General features: G+C 39.7%; 1 protein-coding gene across 9 annotated transcripts in view; it reads left to right on the plus strand.

Moving 5' to 3' along the window:
- Positions 1-21,385, plus strand: part of ATAD2 (ATPase family AAA domain containing 2) — an 81,276-nt gene that overhangs the window by 7,805 nt on the left and 52,086 nt on the right. For 7 of the 9 annotated variants that reach the window (XM_045004610.1, XM_045004611.1, XM_045004612.1 and 4 more), the window contains exons 2-11: positions 1,932-2,074; positions 3,222-3,271; positions 4,397-4,559; positions 6,551-6,653; positions 7,710-7,797; positions 13,586-13,699; positions 14,490-14,607; positions 16,028-16,138; positions 17,165-17,273; positions 17,775-17,890. In XM_045004610.1, coding sequence (XP_044860545.1) covers positions 1,983-2,074; positions 3,222-3,271; positions 4,397-4,559; positions 6,551-6,653; positions 7,710-7,797; positions 13,586-13,699; positions 14,490-14,607; positions 16,028-16,138; positions 17,165-17,273; positions 17,775-17,890 — 1,064 coding nt within the window. In that variant the 5' untranslated portion in view covers positions 1,932-1,982. The remainder of the gene's footprint in view (positions 1-1,931; positions 2,075-3,221; positions 3,272-4,396; positions 4,560-6,550; positions 6,654-7,709; positions 7,798-13,585; positions 13,700-14,489; positions 14,608-16,027; positions 16,139-17,164; positions 17,274-17,774; positions 17,891-21,385) is intronic. The other 2 variants (XM_045004607.1, XM_045004605.1) reach the window with 1 other exon arrangement.

Here is a 21,385-nt window from a genome sequence, read left to right on the forward strand (position 1 = left end):
GTAACTGGAACTGCCGCTCAAACTCCCAGCAAACCCATGCGCACACACAACAGAGTGTAACAGGGACCTATCCTGAATAGTATCCTCTAACTCATCAACTGAGAAGCTCAGAGGAAGGAGCTGTAGTTCTTTATTCTAAGAAAGTGATAAAAAGCCCTCCTAGCATCTCAGACATTGTGAATCTTCTGAGGTCTAGATGTTGGAGTTACAAGGGACACCAATCATCTGACGCAAAGGACATTCTATGTTTGGTTTTTATAATAAGGTGGCCTGACCCTGGGGCTCAAGGTCAACATTTCTTAGAAGGGCAAGTCTGAAAGGCATATTGCATTATAAGAAACCAGCGCCTCATCACCATCACATAACACATTCCTGAAGACCACCATTCTTCTCAGTCCTCTGGCAATATGCATATTCCTATCATGATCTTGATCTGTGGCTTGTGAGTGCTAATTAAACCATGTAGGTAGTAGGTCTCTTTCTGACTGAAAATAAGTTGCCTGCTCACCATCTCCTTGTCCAGCTGGGATTTCAGACCTTGGTATGCTCTCAATGAAACTTCAGTTGAATTTTCTATCAAAGATGGAGGACTGGTTAGTTTACAGAACTACCATCACCAAGGTGTCCACAGTGTCATAATATAAAGTGGTATTATTGCCCTTCTGACTGAATCCGAACATCCTCAGAAAGTAGAAGTGCATAAGTTAGATGTGCCTATTTATTCAGTATCTCAGGTACAACTTCACATTACTATGCATTCTGAAAAGAGCAACAGTTTTGTGAGCAGAGATCACACATCTAATGAGGAGGCCTGGAAGGCTACCACAGAGACCTCCATCCACCCTTCTGTAACATGAGACATCCTTGTCCCTGCAGATGCAGTGTTTTGTAGAAGGCTGTTACAAAACAGCATGTTCCATTAACCCTTTCTGCATGGGTAAATTAAATTCTCCCTTGGGATGACCTACTGCATTCTACATCCCATAGTGAAGACTGTATGCCATGGAGGGGACTGAGAGAGGGAAAATTCTGTGTCTTGCCTGTGAATTTTCATTCTAATACCCTCCATATCCAACAGACTGACCCTCGGAGGATTGCTTTATGTCTAGGATCAGAGGGGTAGCCGTGTTAGTCTGGTTCTGTAGAAGCAGCAAAGAATCCTGTGGCACCTTATAGACTAGCAGACGTTTTGCAGCATGAGCTTTCGTGGGTGAATACCCACTTCTTGCATCCGAAGAAGTGGGTATTCACCCACGAAAGCTCATGCTGCAAAACATCTGCTAGTCTGTAAGGTGCCACAGGATTCTTTGCTGCTTTGTCTAGGGTTTCTTCTGGCTGTTGCTCCCTTAAGTATTTTGAAAAGGAAGAAGGTGTTCCTCCAGGAAATCCCTAAATTTCAAGTCAAGGCTCTGCTGCAAATGGTTTGAATTGAATAGTACTGAGGCCTGGTCTACATTTAAAAATTAGATTGACCTACCTATGTTGCTCCGGGCTGTGAAAAGCGGTAGTTAGGTTGATCTAACCCCCAGTGTAGATGCAGCTAGGTCAATGGAAGAATTCTTCTGTTTACCTAGCTACTGCTTCTTTGAGATGTGGATTTTTCCATCAATGGAGTTAATCCCTTCTGGCAATATAAGAAGCATTTACGCCCTAGTGCTACCACGGCATAGCTGTGCTGCTATAGCGGTGACATACTCTTAGCTTCCAAAATGGGAAAATACTGTCGTTCTAGAGGGTTCTTCCTGAGGAGCAGTCTTAAACCCAGACTCTGAATAAAGATCATGGTGATGTAGAATACTCCACTGTGAATACTCTCTAACTTGAAGGGTCCTAGAAGGGAAAATTACCGGTACTTCTTTCCTGCAAATTTTCCAATTTTACTAAATGTACATGCTTTAACTAGAATATTTTCTTTTTCTTCATCGTCTTAGGAATTTTCTTCTGGCAAAGCTGAATGTTTCACTGGACATTCCTTAAGACCAATGAGAAAAAGTAACCTGCACTCTTCGGACTCTAGCTTTGACAAAAGTATGGAAATGTTAAGTGAGAATGTTAATGGAAGACACTTTACAAGGTAACTGCTCTTTTTTCATGTCTCTTAATAATCAGTGTTAAATTGAAATCTAGTTACTTAAAGCAAGGGAGGAGTATAAGTAATTTAAAATATTCCATCAGTTCCTAGATTGTCTTCCTAATTTTTGCTGTTTTTACAAACAGACATTTATTCTTTTTTGGGGAGGGGTGGGAGATGGAGGAAATGTCTCTTCCGTTGCTGTGTTAAGAATCTCCGCAAACAGGGGAAGGTGGAACTAATTATACACAATGTTATCCTGCACATAGTAAAAGAAAATATACTCTTTTCAAATCATCTTATGGTAATATTAACTGTAATTTGAAACAATGGTAGGTTAATTTTTCAGGTGTAAGAGTGGTATATAAGTTGATAGTATCTCTTTAATTTTAAGGTGGGAGACTTCCCCCCCAACAGTCAAATGTTTAACTTCCTGGGGAAAAATACTTTCAGTGATGAAGTTTTTTTGTCTTCTCAGCAGTCACATTTTGTGTCTTTGTCGGTGGCTGAGACTAGACTTCCCCATTCACTAACAGCAAGTTGACTTGGTTTATGCATTCCTGCCTAACTGGTTCTTCCATCTACTTTCTGATCAGTTTATGCTTCATTTGAGCAGGGAAGGGAGCAATATAAGGATTGAACCATGCTTTATTAAATTTCTACAGTTAAACTAAAAAGGAATAGAAAAGATGAGTGTACCATGGCCAAGTGAATTTTAATGTTCATTTAAAAAATAACCTTACAATTGAATAACTTTTTTTTTTCTGTAACTACTGTTGCTTGTATAAGGAGGATATACTATCTCTGCCTTACCTACCATAGTTAAGCCAAGAAAAACTCCACAGTTATAGATATATGCTTCACATATCAGTCCTTTTTTTGACTTTTTAGAATTGGTTTTTCAAACTTTAAAACTTCGGTGGGGCAAACCAATGATCTCTTTCCAAGTCTGAAATTACAAATACTCTCCCAGACCTATGTACGTGCATACAGTACCCAGACCCTCTTTGTAGTCTTTGGGCCCTATAAAAATGATAGATCTTTTGTCTGCATAAGTCTGTGTTTTAAGCTAGTGAAATCTAGAACTTGATGCCCAAATAGATTAAGCAGGTGGAATAACTCTTATATTTCCCCTTTTTTTTTTATATAGGCAGTTGGCTAAGCTGCAGGCTGACCAAAAAAATGAAGATTGTAAAGCAGGTAAAGGAAGAAAATATTTTTTTTCCAATTTTTAGTTAGTGGTAGGTTTTTAAAATGCCTGTGTTTTTGTTTAACTCAAATTGTTTCACTTGAAATCAACCTGCAGTGCTGAATAACTTAAGTGTTCTTAGCTCATTTTAAGGCAACTAACTTTAATAGCAGAACTAAAATACACTGTATGCAGTATTCCATCAGTGATTGAAAGTTATTGGTTGGGCAACACTAGGGTGTCTGAATTTTCTATGCAACCTTACAATGATGATAGAAGCCAAGAACAGTACTTGGAATATGTAAAACTCTAGGTTTTGCAATCAACTACTCATTGTTTACAGTAAACTGGTTATCCTATAATTAAAACCTGTGTGTTTATAATCAAGTTTAGGTTTTGTAAAGTGTTTGAGCTAAATGACTATTTTGTGTACAATTTTAACTGTGTGGTACAGTAGTGATTATTTCAGTGTGTGTGTGTGTGAGAGAGAGACTATTTTAAAAGCATGCCTTTTTAGTGTGAGGTTAACGATGCCATGTATAAATGTTTGCCAGGTTTTTCAAAAGTGACTTGAGATTTTGAGAGTGTCTGTTTGTGGGTGCACAACTTTAGACCAATTAAATCTCCTGAAAGCATGAACATTGGCCCTCTGTATATATGATCCCTTTCTAATCTGTCAAGTTGAGTACTCAAAGATTTACACACCCAAAATAGCTAGTTACTTGTAAATAGCTTGCCTCTGGTATTTAAAAATGTTTTCCTTCACTGATTTATACAAAGTTGTATCATACAAATATCTTAAAAGTAGAAAATGTGGACTAAAATCATGCATGGTTGTGATTTGCAAGATTGGAATAATTATTCCAGTTTGCTCTTAACTAGAATATAAACTGCATACTTATCTTGGCTGGTTACATTTTTTAAAAATATGTTAGTGATATAGTTTGTATTTGAGTGATTTTAAGTATAGAATATAATGTGTAGAAGTACTTCTAACTTTAAATTAAAATAAGTGATAACAGTAACTCTCAATCATGTATTTAAACTAACGTCCAGCACTGGTGGATTTTTGCAAGATTTTTTTTCTCCATATTTGAGGTAAAATGTTCTTTAATATTGTATATTTATAAACATAGTAATTCCAGTCACTAGATCTTTGAAAACCAGAGCTGATGTGAAAGCTGCTGAAAAAGTTCATGGAGAGAGTGGGGATGTGGAGGTGCGTCGCAGTTGCAGAATCAGGCGAAGCCGTTATAGTACTACAGACCAATCCGTTTTGTTTGACAAACTTATAACGAAGTAAGTAACTGTCCTTCAAAGATGGTAAAATGGTTCCTAAAGGCTTACGTACAAGCATGTGCTTGAGTACCATGTGGGCTAAACTTATTAAAAGTGTTTGCCAAAAATAAATTAACTATGAGAATTCTTTATATATGTTCCTATGGCGCTGCCAAGTTCCAGGAGCCTTCTATAATGCAGTACCTATTGGGATGCACAACCACCTGCTCAGGGCACCAAGTGTTCAGAACCAAGCTTATAAAAGGACCATATGGTCCCAGCCACATCATTTCCTTCCTGCCTCTAGTCAATTGTAAATGGTAGGGCCTTTTCTTCCCTGTTTTTTTTCTCTTGACCTGTAGTTGTTAGTATTTTTAGACATTTTTAATTTAAAATTTTATTATAGTCTTTGCTGTTGTGCATCTTTGACCCTGGTTTTAGCCCCTGGAGAGTTATGACTAATCCAGTCTCAAAGGTCTACCAAGACTGACTTCAAAGGTGTGTTTTTATGTCCTTAGAATCTGATGCATACATCTTTTGTTTTAATTTGCTTCGAAGACCCTGTTCCTGGATTGTTGCTTGATGTAAAGCCTGTATGCCTCTAAGCCAGTGGTTCCCAAACTGTGGGGCCCACCCCTTAAGGGTCATGGAGGTGGGGCACAGCAGGCCTGGGTCAGCATCCTAACAGGGCAGGGGCAAGGAGGGAGCACCACCCAGCCCTGCTCTGCCCCCAGCTCTGCTCTGGCCCCACCCCTGGCTGCAGCCTCTGTCCCGCCTGAGCCTCTGGCCCCTTACCCTGTCTGCATGCCCTCCTTTCCACATCCTCAACCCCAGGAGCCGTGGCCCTGCTCCAGGCCCCGGTTCCCAACCCCAGCTCGAGAGGAGGGTGGATCTGGACAAGGGTAAGGAGGGGGTGCAACATGACAAGTTTGGGGACCACTGTTCTAACCCTTGCTTATAGGGTGAGGTGACTCTAGGCTTGCCTTATGAGCCAGGGCCCCAGTCCACTTTGCAATCTACAACTGGTTCCACTACCCTCTTCAGCTCAGAAAATGCCAGTTATGAGGAAGCCAGTCGCATGGTACCAAAACACCAAATACTGTCTCGCATCTGTTCTGATTTAAGAATAAACCATTCCGAGAAAGGAGTTGGTTGATTCTGGGACCCTAGTGTTTCTGTCACCATCTTAGGCATCGAAGTAACGTACATCCAGACAGTAATGGATTGGTGTAGCAACTTCCTTGGTGTCAGGAGTTCCTTATGTACTAAATAGATGTCATGCCACGTGTACAAGTTGGGGGGAGAGGGGGTCTTAAGTGATGGAGTTCCACTTTTGACTGAGGAAAGAATTGGTTGGCTTAGTGACCATATTAGTGCCGGAGTTTTCTTCCTTTTATAGCCTATGAATGTTTGGTGCTATAGGATGGCACTTGTGCAGCCCCAGTGGGCATTGCTTTCCTGGCGATTCTCAAAGCTCAACAGCAACAGAGTGCATGTCTAGTAAGTTAAACTATGGAAAAACAATACTAAGTCTAGAAGTACAGTTATGGGTGAGTAAACATTTTGTCCTGTTATCTCTTAAAGTGACACTGTCAATTTTAAATAATGCTTCTGACTGAAATTTGTGATAGTACTAAGTGAATAATTAGCATTAAAAACCACTATAACTGTAAGACATTTAGAAAAATATTTCTCTAGATTTTTTTTTTTTTGTTGTCGTCCCACCCCCATGTAGGTGGCTTTTTCACATGGCAATAGAGGAAAGAAACATCTCTTATTAAAATAAAAATAAAAAAACTTTTTTGTGGGTTTACAATCCCATTTACCATTGGGGAGATTAAGGGGCAGGTACGGCACATTAAACTTTTTTTAAAACTTATTTTTTAAAAAACTGATTATGCGTCAGTTTGACAGTGTCACTTTAAGCACACCATATTGAAATTTCATGCTAATTGATGCACATTTTTTTCATACTGTCTGAACTCACGTATGTGTCACACTTTTTATGTCAGCACTGCAGAAGCAGTATTACAAAAAATGGATGACATGAAGAAGATGCGTAGACGCCGAATGATAGACTTGGAAGACCTTGGGGTGTTCAATGATGCCGAGGAAGTAAATATGCACTCGTAATGTTTCTCTAGATTTATAAGGGGGCTGTCTTTTAGACAGCCAAATGACTTGTTTGTTTGTATTTTTAATATAATTTTCATATTAGCATTTCATATTAGCTATATTGAGAGGGGTAGAGAATATAACGTTATCACGGTGAGATGTTAGCCATATGCCAGTATTCTTATATTCTAACTTCTGAATAGCCTTATTACCACTTTTGAATGGATATTTTATATTTACTAACAATTATTTCAATCTTTTAAAACTTTAATTTTTATTAAACTAAAAGAAAATAAACTTCACTGAAATCTGTAAAAGGATTGCTAGCTGATCAGGCTTCCAATGAACAAGCGCAACCAATATGTTTACGGTTGTAGCTTTGATACTCTGTTGTCAGTTTCTATCCTATTTTGCTGGTTAAAGCAAACATAGAGGATGGTGCTGGTCTGGAAAGTTTATAGTTTTAAAAAGGCACCTGTGTGTGTGTGTGTGTGTGTTGCTATGGTTTCAGTTCCTCTTTGCCAGCTACATCTTGATATGTTACCACCTCAAAGTCTCTTAAAGGTAGATTACATACAGTTGAGGAACTTGCAACTTACATGTGCAGCTCCACACTTTTTTTTCAATGGTGCTGGAAGAAGTTCTTTCAGAGTGCTAATTATCCTCCTTCCTAATTTTATTGTCTGTGAACAAAGATGCTAACTGAGAAGACAGTCCGTTCACTGTCCGCTTTGCCTCTAAATAGATGGGCCTTTTCTAATTCTTTACCTAATATTGAGCAGAATAAATGTTTATAGTTTTCTGATTGAGTTTAATTTGTTACATAAACTGAAATGGAGCATGCTTGATGTGAATATTAAGAGACAATAAACTTGGCCTTCCAATACCACTTTTAGTTCTTCTGCCAAGTACAACCACACTTTAATTTAGCCTTTTATGCATGTGCAATACCTTGATAAATTTGCTGTATATATGATGTTCATACTGCAGGGACTGGAGCATGTGCAAATTTGTTATATAACTGTCAATGATTTCCCCCACCCATCCCATAATTAGGAAAATCTTGATATGTACGCTCGAGGAAAGCAAAAGAGAGAGCAAAGAACTGATGAAGAAACCACTGATAATCAAGATGGCAGTGCAGGTCACCATTTATCTTAATTTTCTTTGTGTTGTATTTAACACTTCTAATATGGTCTGTTGAAGGGTTCTACACTACAGAAATTGTTTTCATAAAACATGTCTCTCTGTGTTGTATGCAGTTGCAAGGGGGGAGGGATAGCTCAGTGGTTTGAGCATTGGCCTGCTAAACCCGAGATTGTGATTTTAATCCTTGAGGGAGCCACCTAGGGATCTGGGGCAAAATCAGTACTTGGTCCTGCTAGTGAAAGCAGGGGGCCAGACTCAATGACCTTTCAGGGTCCCTTCCAGTTCTGTGAGATAGGTATCTCTCCATATATTACAAGCTTCCATCTTTTCTTGATATGTCAATCTAATAGAGGCAGTAGGTGTCCCTGGAACAGAGTAGAAATAATGTTCTAAATCTTGTCATGCTTTACTTTCACCTTAAGTGAAAGTAGGAAAATGTTAGATACTGCACTGTACAATATAAACACAGTTTCAAAACACGTTTGAATATCCAGAATCTCTTTCATTCTTAGTTCATTTCAACAACACTGGCTATCAAAACTGCTGAGAATATTAGCACTGTTGTAGATGTACTTCTTCGCAACACATTGGTAGGAGTTTCTGCCCCATCTGCATAAGGATGTTGCTAAGGGCATTAATTAGAAAAAGGGAACTTACTGTCCTAAAAGTAAATTCAGCTTGCTAGTTCTAGATTCTCTGTTTACAGTTCTTTAATCGCTCCAGCCAAGTATCGTAACTACTGGAAGGCCAGTGCTTTATTTCACTTTTTTTAATGTAAAATGCTTTTAAGAATATCAATTTGAAATCTTTCATGTGTAGACTTTAAACTGCAAATGTATCCAAAAACAAAATAACAGGAAATATAAATTAAATTTCAAATAACTCAAGACCCAGTTTTCTTGCAACTATGGCTATTGAACACTTGTTGTCATGCTATATTTACCCACAGTTTGTCTTAGCTGTTTTTCAACAGTACATGCTTTTATTTCTCCAATGTGTGCACATTCCGAATTTGATTTAAATGTCAGCAGTTCTTCAGTGTATTTTAATGTAGATTTTTTTTCTATTATATCTTAAGGTATATTTTACAGTGCCTTTATGAATCACTCCACATCTAATTCCTGTTGCATAACTTTTTCAGCACGGAATGTTGGGGTGATAATAAAGGCTTGAAAAAGCAACTTGAAAAGTTATTGGCAAGTAAGAGGCTATCTCCAGTGAGCAGAGGGATGTAGACAATCAATTTTTGCAGAATTTAAGCTTTCACTGAAGGGGGGGGGAACAAACTTGCAATAACGTTCTGAATGCAAACTGATATTGCGCTACTAGCTTTTGAGAAAACAAAGCAAGTTCTTCACTTAGAATCTCAAACAACCACGAGGGTTGATCTGTCAACTCTTGAGTGAATTTTATTCAAATAATTATTTTCATGGCCTTATCAAACCTTTCTGTCCATGCTGGTTTTGAGGTAGGGGGCTATCTCTTCCTGTATATTTGGCTCTAGGGCTCTGACCTGGTGTAAGGCTCTAGGCACTACTACAGTATACACAGTAGAGGTTAATTGTGTTCAGGTCTTCATTGTGCTTCCTCTTCTCCTCTTATTCTTTTCACAGTAGTCGTAGAAATTATCATATTATTGTCCCAGATCAGTTATTTAACAAATTCCTGGTGAATGTGGGTAACATTAAAAATATTTTTTGTATTGTACCTGTAAACTCTAAATAATTTATCATATGTTTTTAGGATTTCTTCCTACTATTCCCATTATCAGCAGGCACAATACTTCTATGAAAAATGTTAATGTTTTCAAAGGGAGGATTGGGTTAAACTTTTTATTAATTATAGTGAGTGATTTGGTTGTATAGATACTATGAATTACTCTGTAGGGCATCCAGCTAGTACTATGTATTTTGATTTATCTCTATCAGCTCAACTCATCTTTAAGATGAGGATATTTTTAAATAAGATACTAGATAACTGTACTTGGTTTTTCCCTTTTTACTGCCTTTCATCAGATGATCTCAGACTACTTTACGAAGGCTAATAAAAATAAGCCTCTCTCCTCTAGGTAGATATCCCCATTTTATGAATGGAGGAAAATGAGCCATAGAGAAGTTAGTGACTTGCCCACTGTCACTCATAATCTGCAGCGGAACTGGGAATAATTTGTAACTCCTGAATCCCAGTTCTGGGCTTTGTTAGCCATGAAAGCTTTTTTTTTTTTTTTTTTAATGGTTTGGTCTTGGAATAACAGAAATGCCACACCTAAGAAGAGCTCTAGTTTGTGTCTCTCACCAACAGAAGTTGGTTCAATAAAAGATATTACCTCACCCATCTTGTCTTCTAATATCCTGAGACCAACACTGCAAACAGAAAATACAATTATCACCTCTAATGGCATAGATATTTCATCTGAGACAATTAACAGTGGGTGATATCTTGGACTTATTGAAGCCAATGCATGTTTTGCCATTGACTTTAATGAGGCCAGGACACTACCCGTTTTTTCTATATGAATGTCCCTCTTTACTGATTTCCTAATCTTGGACTATCTCTTGCGTAAATTGCTCTTGGAAGTCTGCAGTCTTTCAGGTCCAGTATGTAGTGGAATGTAACAGTTTTAGAAATCTACACAGAGAAGTTTTAGGTTTAGTATAATTGATTTTAACTCATAAAACTAGTCCTGTCATAACTTGATGACATTTGTTTTGCTGCCTGTTTTGAATATTCACTGGCAAAAAGCATCATTAAGTCAGAGTTAAGGTTGCCTTGTATTGTCTTGTGCCTGTCTGTAATGTCAAGTGCAGAAAAACTGATTGAAAACCAGGAAATACAGAGTTAAGGTGTGCACAAATGCAACCTTAACTCTGCATCCCTGGAACAGTCAATAATATCCTGGGAATTATATGCATCACCTGCTGTTGCATTCATTGTGTTTAAATATAACTGTATTGAATGGTGGATGGATTAGATAAGAGATCTGGGGACTCTGCCTCTGAGAGCCTGAACCTTTCTTCCTGACCCAATCCCCTTCTCACGTCAGTATGTGATCAAAGGAAAGAGGTGCATATGTATCATGGCTAGACTCACTTCAGCAATGAGATCTGAAGGTTGTCACTAGCAGTGCACGGGGCTTTTCTTCTCATCGGGATTGTCAGCAGCGAAGTAGGAAGTGAGATGTGAGTGGTCTGTTTTAATGATAGTATGTGGGGAGTATAGTAGTTGCTAAATGGATAACCTACCCTAAATGCTCAAAACTGAGGGACAGTCTTCACTCATTGCTATATTTGCTTTCTGCAACCAACTCTCTGTATAACTTTTCATGAGTAGTGTACCCAAATACTTGGATGCTAATAACTAAACTATATTCTTAAATTTATTCCCTAAATGTGGGTTATTTCTGATTATGCACTACATGTATCTTATGAGTGTTAAAACAAACTTTATATTTGTGGATAATCTAAGCACTATACCCAGATGTACAGACACCTTTTTTTTTTTCAACCTATGCATTATATAATTTTTTAACATTAGCTTTAATACAAATATTTAAATGGCATCCTCTACAAAATGGTGCAACAGGGTTGTGAAATTTAGCCGGTGTGGTGGTGGTTCTGTGCAGTGGGCTAAGTGGTTGAGAGTAGGGCAGGTATAGGTCACGTGTCCTATTACGCGAGTATTCTGCAATATTTATAAAGGCAGTGTGTAAATGTGTTATGGGCATATTGGGGCATTGCTTAAAAAGGGCAAAGTTAAGGTTGCATTGTCATGTACCTTTAACTTTGTATTTCCTGCTTTTTCAGAAGTTTGAGTTTTTTGCTGAATTTAATGTTCTGGAAGGGTACGAAATAATACCAGGCAACCTTAACTATTCATTAACCAAGTTTTTTTTGTCAGCGAATTTCCTAGGTTCTTTTTTTGTTTAACTGAAAGAAAAGTGTGTTTTGTAGGAGTTAGTGGTCATTTAGACAGTTGTAGTTTTCACCTATGTTTGCAGTTGAGGTGCTACTGTGGCTAGCAAAGGATAAACAATGGTGTGTGATTCCTGAATGGCTCTCCCACCTCCTGTTCAGTTTGTTATAGTGGAATGGTATAATGGTTGTGCTTTGAAATGTTTGGAGGATAGAGGTGCTGACAGGTTAGAGAGAAATCCCAGACATACTCTGTTTCTCAAAGTCTTGACTTTTTATTTTTATGTTGGGAACAGTAACTTAAAGAGCATGAGAAGACGGCCATGGCGTTCTTCTTCTCTCTCTTCCCGTATCATATAGCCTCCTTGCCAGTCTTTTCAGCTCGGCTCAGCCTTCCCTTTCCATCCCATTAAGCCATTAGCACATAAAAAGTTGCTCCTTGTTGTCTGGTGCCCTCTGTTGATACATACAGATCACTGGCAGCAGTTCACTGGAGGCTTGCTTGCTACCTGGTTACATAAGTCAAGCTGCACACTGTTAGGCCCCAAGCCCCAACTATGTCCCACCCCAGCCAGGATCCTCACCCTTGCTGCAGCCAGGCCTTCCTGGCCATGCCCCAGGCCCACCCAGTCTGCCCCCTCTTCCGCCCTGGGCAAGCTGGATGCTTTCTCCCACACTTTGGCCAGCCCTTCTACCCCATGTGGGGATGGCATGTCCTTAACTCTTAATTCACTGCCTTTCAGAAGTTTAATTTGATCTACTTTTTAGGAGCTCCCTAGATCCCAGCACACAGGAAAGGAGAGGGCCTCTGATCCTCTTAGAAAGGCAGAGCCCTCAGAGCCCATGTAGATGGCAGGGAGAGGAACTCCAACCCACCCATAGGATCAGGTCCCCCTCCCCCCAAGATCCTGACACACACATGAGAGGGGAGAATGTGGTGTTGACTGGCCACCCACCCCATCTCACCCTCCCAATCTGTCTGAGCCCCTAGCCCCTTTCCTCATAATCCCCCAAACACTTCTCCCCATACTCCCCAACTTCCCAGAATAGCATTCACATGTGTAATTTTATTTTTCTTTTGAAAATTAGTTTGACTGCCTTCTGAATTATCCGCTGTACTCAGTTTACATTTTCCCCCAAATAAAAGCCCTTGATAGGCAAATTTAGTAAAATGCCTATGGTTTTCTCTGATTTCTGCACAGAAGGGGTTTCAAACTTAAGATGCCTCTGTGTAATTCAGATTTCATGGCCAAAGCATGTCCCCTTGAGCCACCCGGGTCAAGTGAAGCTGGCTGGCTGGAAATCCTCTTGGGTAGTCTTTCTGCACATGTCCACGTAATGTATGTTTAGCACATACTAAGCTAGAGTGCTAAACCCTTTCCTTAACATTTTCAGTGTTGCTTCCCTAAAGGGGTAGTTGGTGCCATGCACCATCTGGAATAACAGTCAAATGAGTGAGACCATTTGGAGGATGATCAGATCCTTGGTTTGACCACCAGGCATGTGCCAAAAAAGTTGGTAGTGTCTCAACCTTAAGAAATACAACTTCCCATCAAAAACTGCATCTTGGGAACCCTGTGCCCAAATGACCGTATATTTGCATCGCTAACTCTACCCAGCATCCCCAGGAGGCACACCAAATTTCAATGCAATCTGAATAAGCATGAGGATTTTAGAGCACTTGGAAGAGTCATCCTTTAAACAGGAAGGGCTTCTGAACCTTAACATTGCAGAATACAGAGGGCATTTCAGTTAGCTAGGTTTATTATGAATGTTAAATATGTTTGGTGGTATTCATGGTATATGTAATCAATGAATTAAGACTCTGTTGTTTTCCATTAAACTAAGGGCAAGTGTAATTTACAATTATAGAGTCATCTGAAGAAGAAGCTGAAGACCAGGAAGATGAGGATGGAGAAGATAATCAAAAGCGCTATGACCTTAGACAGAGGAAAACTGTTGTACGCTACCAAGCCCCATTGGAAAGTAGGTTGTGTGTGTGTGTGTATATGTGTGTGTGTATATGTGTGTGTATATAATATAAATTTATTTTTTTATTTTTTTTTGGTGGCCTTGTTTCTTGTCTGTGGTTAGAGGCTACAGAAACACCATCTTTGGCGAAACAAAGTTTCATTTTCTTTAGCTGTCCCTCCTTTCTTCAGAGATCTGGCCTCTTTTATTCTCCCCTGCATCTTCTCCACTGTTTTGCACTCAACAGGCTAGTAACACACTACTCTGTGTCCTTGAATCCTGTGATACATGGTCTTTCCCAAAAAGATTTAAATACTGTATTATCTGTTCAGTATTAGCTTCCATCGTGTTAACTTAGAAAAGATCTTGTGGTTTAAAATCACTGCATAATTCAACCTATATATTTAGTTATTTCCAGTTTACAGCATGATTACTCTTTAACTTTATTTTATAAACTTCTAATAAATTACAAATGAATTCTACATATGCCTATTGTTTCCTGATCTTGATCTAAAATCTTTATCAAGAAAGTCACCCTAAATACTCCTGAAGGAACAGTAACAAATAAAAACGACTTGCCAACCAATTTTCAGTGTTACTGTTTTCAACTGCTTTTTAAATGCAAGTTTTTCGTGACTTTTCTTAAATCTAAACAAATTTGGCATACATTGACAAAAGCAATGTAATTCCTAGTTATGACTTTCATCTGTCCAATATTTCACTGTTTCCTGCTCTTTGTGTTATGTACTCTGATTTAAAGATCTACTAGAACTATCCTAAATTAAACTTTTTTGCTTTTTAATAGAGCCAAGGCACCAAAGAAAGCCCAATCTATTTTATACTGGTCCATCCTCTCCTGTGAGACGAAGATATCCTTTTAGCCCTGCAGGACCACGAAGTCCCTACTGCAAAAGGATTAACAGGTTGGTATATGGGATGGTGATTGCCACCTATATGGATAAATGAGAACAGTCACATCATGGAATGTTGCTTAAAATGACTTTCAGAATAGTAGTAATTATGGAGGTGCTGGCTATGACTCTGTTAAGGGGGGGAGGGTCAGCCCCAGCCCTGGGAGGCATGGGGAGGGCAGTTTGGGTGAGCCATGCTGAGTGAGTAAGGGTGGCTCTGGCAGGCCCCTGGCTGTACTGTTTTTACTTTTAAAAACACCCGGATGGGAACCACTTTACTTTCCCTAGCCTCTTCTCTTCCCGCCCTTTGGTGGCGGCTTGCATTACTGCTCCTGACCAGAAATAAGTTCTCCAGAGCCGCTCATGCTGCCCTCCCGCCCAGAGAGTTTGTGATTAACGCACGTTAAGTATGCTGTGCGTTAATCGCACATGTTAGTGGCAGTAAATTGACAGCCCTACTTTTTACCCTTTAGTTACTGATAAGTACTTGCATCTTAAAATAATGGAGGAGTTTTTTTGTTCCCTGAGAATTTATATTTAATACTTTTGAGTATAAAAACTTTGTCCAGGATCTTCAAAAGTGACTAGTGGGTTTTGGATGTCCTTAATTTTTTATCCCCAACTTGAAAATCTTAAAGGGCCCTGTGTTTCTGAGAATGTATGCTCAGAACTTTCTGAAAAACAGGATCCTTTAAGGCAGTGGTGGGCAACCTGCGGCCCACATTCGGCCCATCAGGGTAAGCTGATTGCGGGCTGCGAGACATTTTGCCGATGTTGACCATCAGCAGGCATGGCCTCCCCCGGAGCTCCCAGTGGCTGCAGTTCACAATTCCCAGCCAATAGGAGCTGTGGGAAGTGGTGGACCGAAGGGATATGCTGGCTGCTGCTTCCCACAGCTCTCACTGGCCGGGAACAGCGAATCACGGCCCCTGGGAGCTATGGATGGTCAATGTCAGCAAAATGTCTCGCGGCCCGCTATCAGATTACCCTGATGGGCCGCATGCAGGTCACAGGTCGCCCACCACTGCTTTAAGGTGTCAGTTTGAGTAACCAAAATCAGTAGTTACATTTGAAATCTTGGCCTTATTTTATGTGTTTTTAAGTAAACATATCACCCTTTTTGGTATAAAAACCAGGTGTGGGTTTTTTTTTTGTTTTTTTTTTTTTCCCCTCCAGTGAGGATTCCTATTCCTCCTCTTTCCTCCTCCTCCTCCTCCTCCTCCCTCCCCCTCCCGGGAAGGGTATAACAAGTAGGGAAGCAATCCTACATTTACAGAAAATGGGCTAGATAACCTAATGGGTCTTAACCCTCTGTAAATTCTGAGGTGGAATTTGGAAAGAACAGTTAATAACTTGACCTTTTAGCTTTTTCAGAGTGAGCACATACTTAAGCTTATTACTGTTTTTCTGTAAACATTTTATTATAATACAGACGAAAGCATGCAATCCATAACAGTGATTCCACATCTTCTTCCTCTTCGTCTGATGATGAGCAACGCTTTGAAAGGCGTAGGAAATGCAGTCGTAACAGAGCGTTAAGCCGGTAAGTATAATTTTGTAGCTTCTCTCTTTCCCCCTTTTGGGAGAAATGGCATCTGCACTTACGTAAAATGTTAGTCTCTTAATTCTTATACTGCAGATTCTCTACATTGTGGCAACTTGTAGTCAAATCTGTTGGTATATTTGACGTTAGTCAATTCCAAAAGTAAAAAATTATCAGAAACTGGATTTGTTTTTAAAGAACGTTTTACATAGCATGTACTGAATTTATTTTGTAGTGTATATGGTTTTGCTGCTGCCGTGTTTACAAGGGTGTTTTTAGCAAGGGAGAAACAGTGATACTGTAAAATGCAAAAGTAAACATAAAAGAAAACAAGAAAATGATTTTGTTTTAATTATTTTAAATACTGTTTCTAACCATCGCAGGTACAGATTTCTGAGGCAGATCTCGGGTGCGATGACCAAGTAGAATGGTGTTACTTTAATGAAAATTGTGTATTGTTGTGTGCATTTAGATTCTTCAGTCTGCCACAGAGCTAGCATGTAACATAAATTTGGAGAGGAGGCGGGATTTGCTACAGAATTTAGGTCCATTGTTACATAAACTTGGGATGGTGCAGCAACTGCAGGCCTGATCCAAAGGTCATGTGGATCCACAGAAAACATTGAAACAACAAACCTATCATGTTGCTGTTCCAATTCTGAGTATAGAAATAGCCAGTCTGTGAAAGAATAGTTTTAATGATGAAAATCAAGCTAAATTCACAATGTCCAAAAGTGAACAAAGGGAGAAGGTTAGTTAATCCAGATACCATCAAACTTTGTTGGGGTGGGATTTTCAAAAGTGCCCAAGTATGTAGAAGCACAAATCTGTAGGCACCCCAAGGAAGTTGGTAGTATTTAGGATAACTGACCCTCTTCGTTTGTTTATATGGACATTGGAACTTTAATTCAGTTGAGGGATTTGGTAGTGCAGGAGTGCTTGTCATAACCAGATTTTTCTTGCCAAATTATACAAGCTTATCTTATTTTGGTGTCTGTCTTCCCATTTCCTTGACTTTCAAATCAGGTGTCTTCCACTAAACTTTCGGAAAGATGAATTAAAAGGAGTTCACAAGGATCGGATGAAAATTGGAGCAAGCCTGGCAGATGTTGATCCAATGCAAATAGATTTTTCAGTAAGTACTTTGTCTCAAATACTGTCAGTTACCCACTGATTGAAAGAGTGTTAACTTTGTACAGTTTTTCTGTAACTATCTATTTACTGCTGCCTTTGCACATAAACTTCTCCTCAGCATGTTCTAAAATTGCCATGATTGCCAAGTACATTTTCTTCTGTAGTTGCATATGAAGTCTTCTGTTGTTGCAGTGGTTCTCAAACTTTTGTGCTGGTGACCCCTTTCACATAGCAAGCCTCTGAGTGTGGGCGCCCCCCCCCCACAATTAAAAACACTTTTATATATTTAACACCATTATAAATGCTGGAAGCAAAGCAGGGTTTGGGGTGAAGGATGACACCTCACAACCCCTCAGTAATAATCTTGCGACCCCCCTGGGAGGTCCTGACCCACAGTTTGAGAACCCCATCATTGGATGCTTAGTAGAGTTGTCCTGTTGACCCTGCCTGATCTGAACCATGTATGAAATGTGATTTTTGTCTTTAACTGTCTCTGAATTAGGTACGATTTGATAGTGTGGGTGGACTATCTAGCCATATTTCGGCTTTAAAAGAGATGGTGGTTTTTCCACTGCTTTATCCAGAAGTATTTGAGAGATTCAGAATTCAGCCTCCAAGGTAATATGACGTGTATTGCAACTTGAAAACTCATGCTCTCGTTTATAGAGGAATATTGCATTTTAAGTATCTTTTTCATGTCCTAAAACATTTATGTGCAAACTTCATCGAAGTAACATTAAAAGACAAAGACTTTAAACAGACAAAACCCAGAATGTACAGAGTTTCAAGATTCATATAGTGCCAAGACACAACCAGAGACATAGTCTCTGGTCTTTAAGGTAAAGGTATACTCTGAAAAGTGACTCAGTAAAAATAGCATTTTTACTGTCTATTTGTTTTCTATTTCATATACAATTTGATTAGTTTACAAGTGAAGAGGGATTTTCTAGCTACCAGCTCTGCAAACTTCTTGACATCTCTGCAAGTCAGTGCTGAAGAAACTGCAGTCAGAATACTAGCAATATTGTCTATCCATGGAACAAAATAAAAATGTTAGCTTCCCCTCTGAGAGCTGTATGCATTGCTAGCTGGTATGTAGTAAAAGGTGACTACATTAGATAGTAAGGTGTGTGTGTATAGTAATAAGTGTTCCATAACTCTGAAATATTGGAATGACTTCAGACAAATACAGTGAGCAGATGTGATTTTAAGAAGGAGCCACTTTTATATAGTCTTACTACTTTGTGCAGGAAACAATGGTAATAAATTGAAATGCCCCAAAAAACAACAAAAAAAATCCCCAACCCCTGGTGAATGAAATGCATCAACACCTATCACAATATAACTTAATCTACAGTATTACAAATAATTTTTAAAATCCTCAAATGTATGTTGGGTGGGTTGTTTTGTTTTTCTTGAATGTTCTTTGTAAAATGACTTAACTGCCAACTCTAAAACTTCTAACAGATTTCCAGATACGTACGTGTGTGTTTGTCACCTTCAGAAATCATCCTCATATCATTGTCAGCAGATTTTGGAATCAGAACCTGGAAATTTAAGCCTTTTAAGGGAGGAAGAATTAAACATTTTCTTACCAAGTTGTAATTCTTTGAAAACAAGGGCCTCAAATTGAATCAGTCTGGATCTGATTTATGGGGATGGACTAAATGTTGGGCATATCCTGCCCATGGTCAGGTCACTTATTCTAGACTAATAATACTTCCTCTACCTTCACCCCCATGTATCTAATGAGATTGTAATCTCTTTGGAGCAAGAACTGTCTACTACATGTATAAACAGTAGTTTACACAATGGGGCCTTAATCTCAGGTGAGGCCTCTATTAGCTACTCTAATACAAATAATATCATTTGTATTGATGGGACATTGGGACCGCGGCAACTGGGAGCTGCAGGGGACCATGCCTGCAGACGGTCAACGTCTGCAAAATGTCTCACGGCCCACAATCAGATCAACCTGCAGCCCGCATGCGGCCCATCGGGGTACCCACCACTGCTCTAAACAAATGGTTGTTAGACATGGTTTCTTGAGAAAGAGTCTATATGTAATCTCTTCAGTTTCTGACCTGTTTTAAGACTTATTTTTTGATGTTAGAAAATGTCAAATTGGAAATAAGATGCAACCTAACAGTGAGCATAATCAACCATTGGCACAACTCATTTATCTTAGTAAACTAATTCGTCGTCAGTTGGAGTCTTTAAATGAAGATCTGAATGCCTTTATAAAGGATGTGATCTAGTTCAATCGCAAGTTATTGAACTCAATAATGTTCACTCACATATTAGGAAAGAATAATTCCTGGAGTGTATCCTATGGGTACTCCACCGTAGGATATGCGCACATCTGTGCACTCTCAATCAGAGTCTGCAGAGTAGTGTCTGTGGGCCTGCCCTTGTGCAGTGCAGCACCTTGTGCTCCGAACAAGGACATATAGGGAGGTGCTAGCCCACTGCCACTCAGTGCCTCCTCAATTGCATGGAGCTCGAGGTGACAAGGTCAGCTGTCTGCTGTATTCAGCTTCCTGCCTTCACTGTGTGAATTCTTTCTTTTGTTTAGTAGTTTTTTTTCATTATTTATTTTCATTCAGTACCTATTTATTTTATATAACTCTGTTGTGTTGGTAGAAGAGGGATCTTTTGTTTGCGTCAGAGCACTGTTTGTTATGCTCCAGGATTTTAGACCTGTGAGATTTGCCACCGGTCTTTTCCACTCTCTAGTGGACACTCCAGCTGCCTGCAGTATTTGGGGGACTCCCACAACTCTTCTAAATGCAAGGTCTGTCAGGGTTTCAAATGCAGATCCAAGAAAGACAGGGAGACTAGACTTAAGCTCTTATTAGTGGACCATGCTGTAGCTCCAGAGAGATCCACTTCCCCCTGTACATCTGCCTCTACAGCCCAGGCTGCTTCAGTGCCAGTTGCTGCCTCATCTGCAACAAAGAAAACTCTAAAGAAGAAATATGTAACTTTTCTTCATTTTCTTGTATGGAGAGGTATATCACCCTGTAAGACCCACTGTTGGGAGACCTTTTGTCCCTCTGATGGTAGGAGTCGTTACCACTGAATCAGTACAGGGAAAAACTCCAGAGATGCCTACCACCAGAGCAGCTACTACTGTTGTTGGCACCATCTAACACCTTGCAGCACTGAGAGAGACAGGGCTACCATCTGTGCCCTAGTACCAGAATCTCACATACCTCTGAAAGGGGAGATGACACCACAGTCACTGTGGTACTGCAACAGCCTCCATCTTACCAGATGGTACTGGCCCAGACTTTGTGTGAAGGCTGTCAAAACTCTCTACCTTGTTCCAGGTTCCTTTCTGCAGAGGATCTCGTTATCTCTTATAAACCTGAGTCACCAGTACTAGAAAGCTCTAACAGTGCCACCTCCCCAGTACCACTATGAAAACAGCAAGTTGAGACTTGCTTAAGTCTCCAGCCTTTGATACCAGTCAGAACAGTGAAGGTCCTCACCCGCACACTTTGTTTACCTATCCACCCCTCCCACAAGCATTTTCTAGGCTTCATAATAGGGATAGATCACTATCGAAATCAAGTTCTCCCCTTTGGACTCTCCATGTCCCAAGGGTGTTCAGAGATTCTCTCAGTTGCACAGTAGTTGCACAGCTCCATCAGGGGAAATATCAGTGTTTCCATATATGAATCACTGGCTTTGCAGGGTCTGGTCACCCCAAGAAGTTCAGTCAACAGCATCCAGAGCAGTAATGCTATTCCAATTTCTGGGCCTCTATCAACCTCAAAGCTATACAAACTCCAGTACAGAGAATATACTTTATAGGAACTACTCTTGACTCCACAACAGCAAGAGCCAACCTACCCAAGAATAGATTCTCCACCCTATCCAACCTAATCTCAACATTAGAGTGCAGTCCACTAGCAACAGTGAAGATTTGTCTACAGATCTTGGGCGACATGGTGGGCAACATGTCGCATGTGTTTCCCTACACAAGGATGCACTTCAAATGCCTCCAGATATGGCTAAGAACAATATATATCCTAAACAGACACAGCTTCTCCAAATGTGTATCAGTATCTCAGAAGGTAATAGGTTTTTCACCATGTAAGAGAGTCT

This window comes from Mauremys mutica, chromosome 2 (genome assembly GCF_020497125.1).
Source record: "Mauremys mutica isolate MM-2020 ecotype Southern chromosome 2, ASM2049712v1, whole genome shotgun sequence".
Taxonomy (NCBI): Eukaryota; Metazoa; Chordata; order Testudines; family Geoemydidae; genus Mauremys; species Mauremys mutica.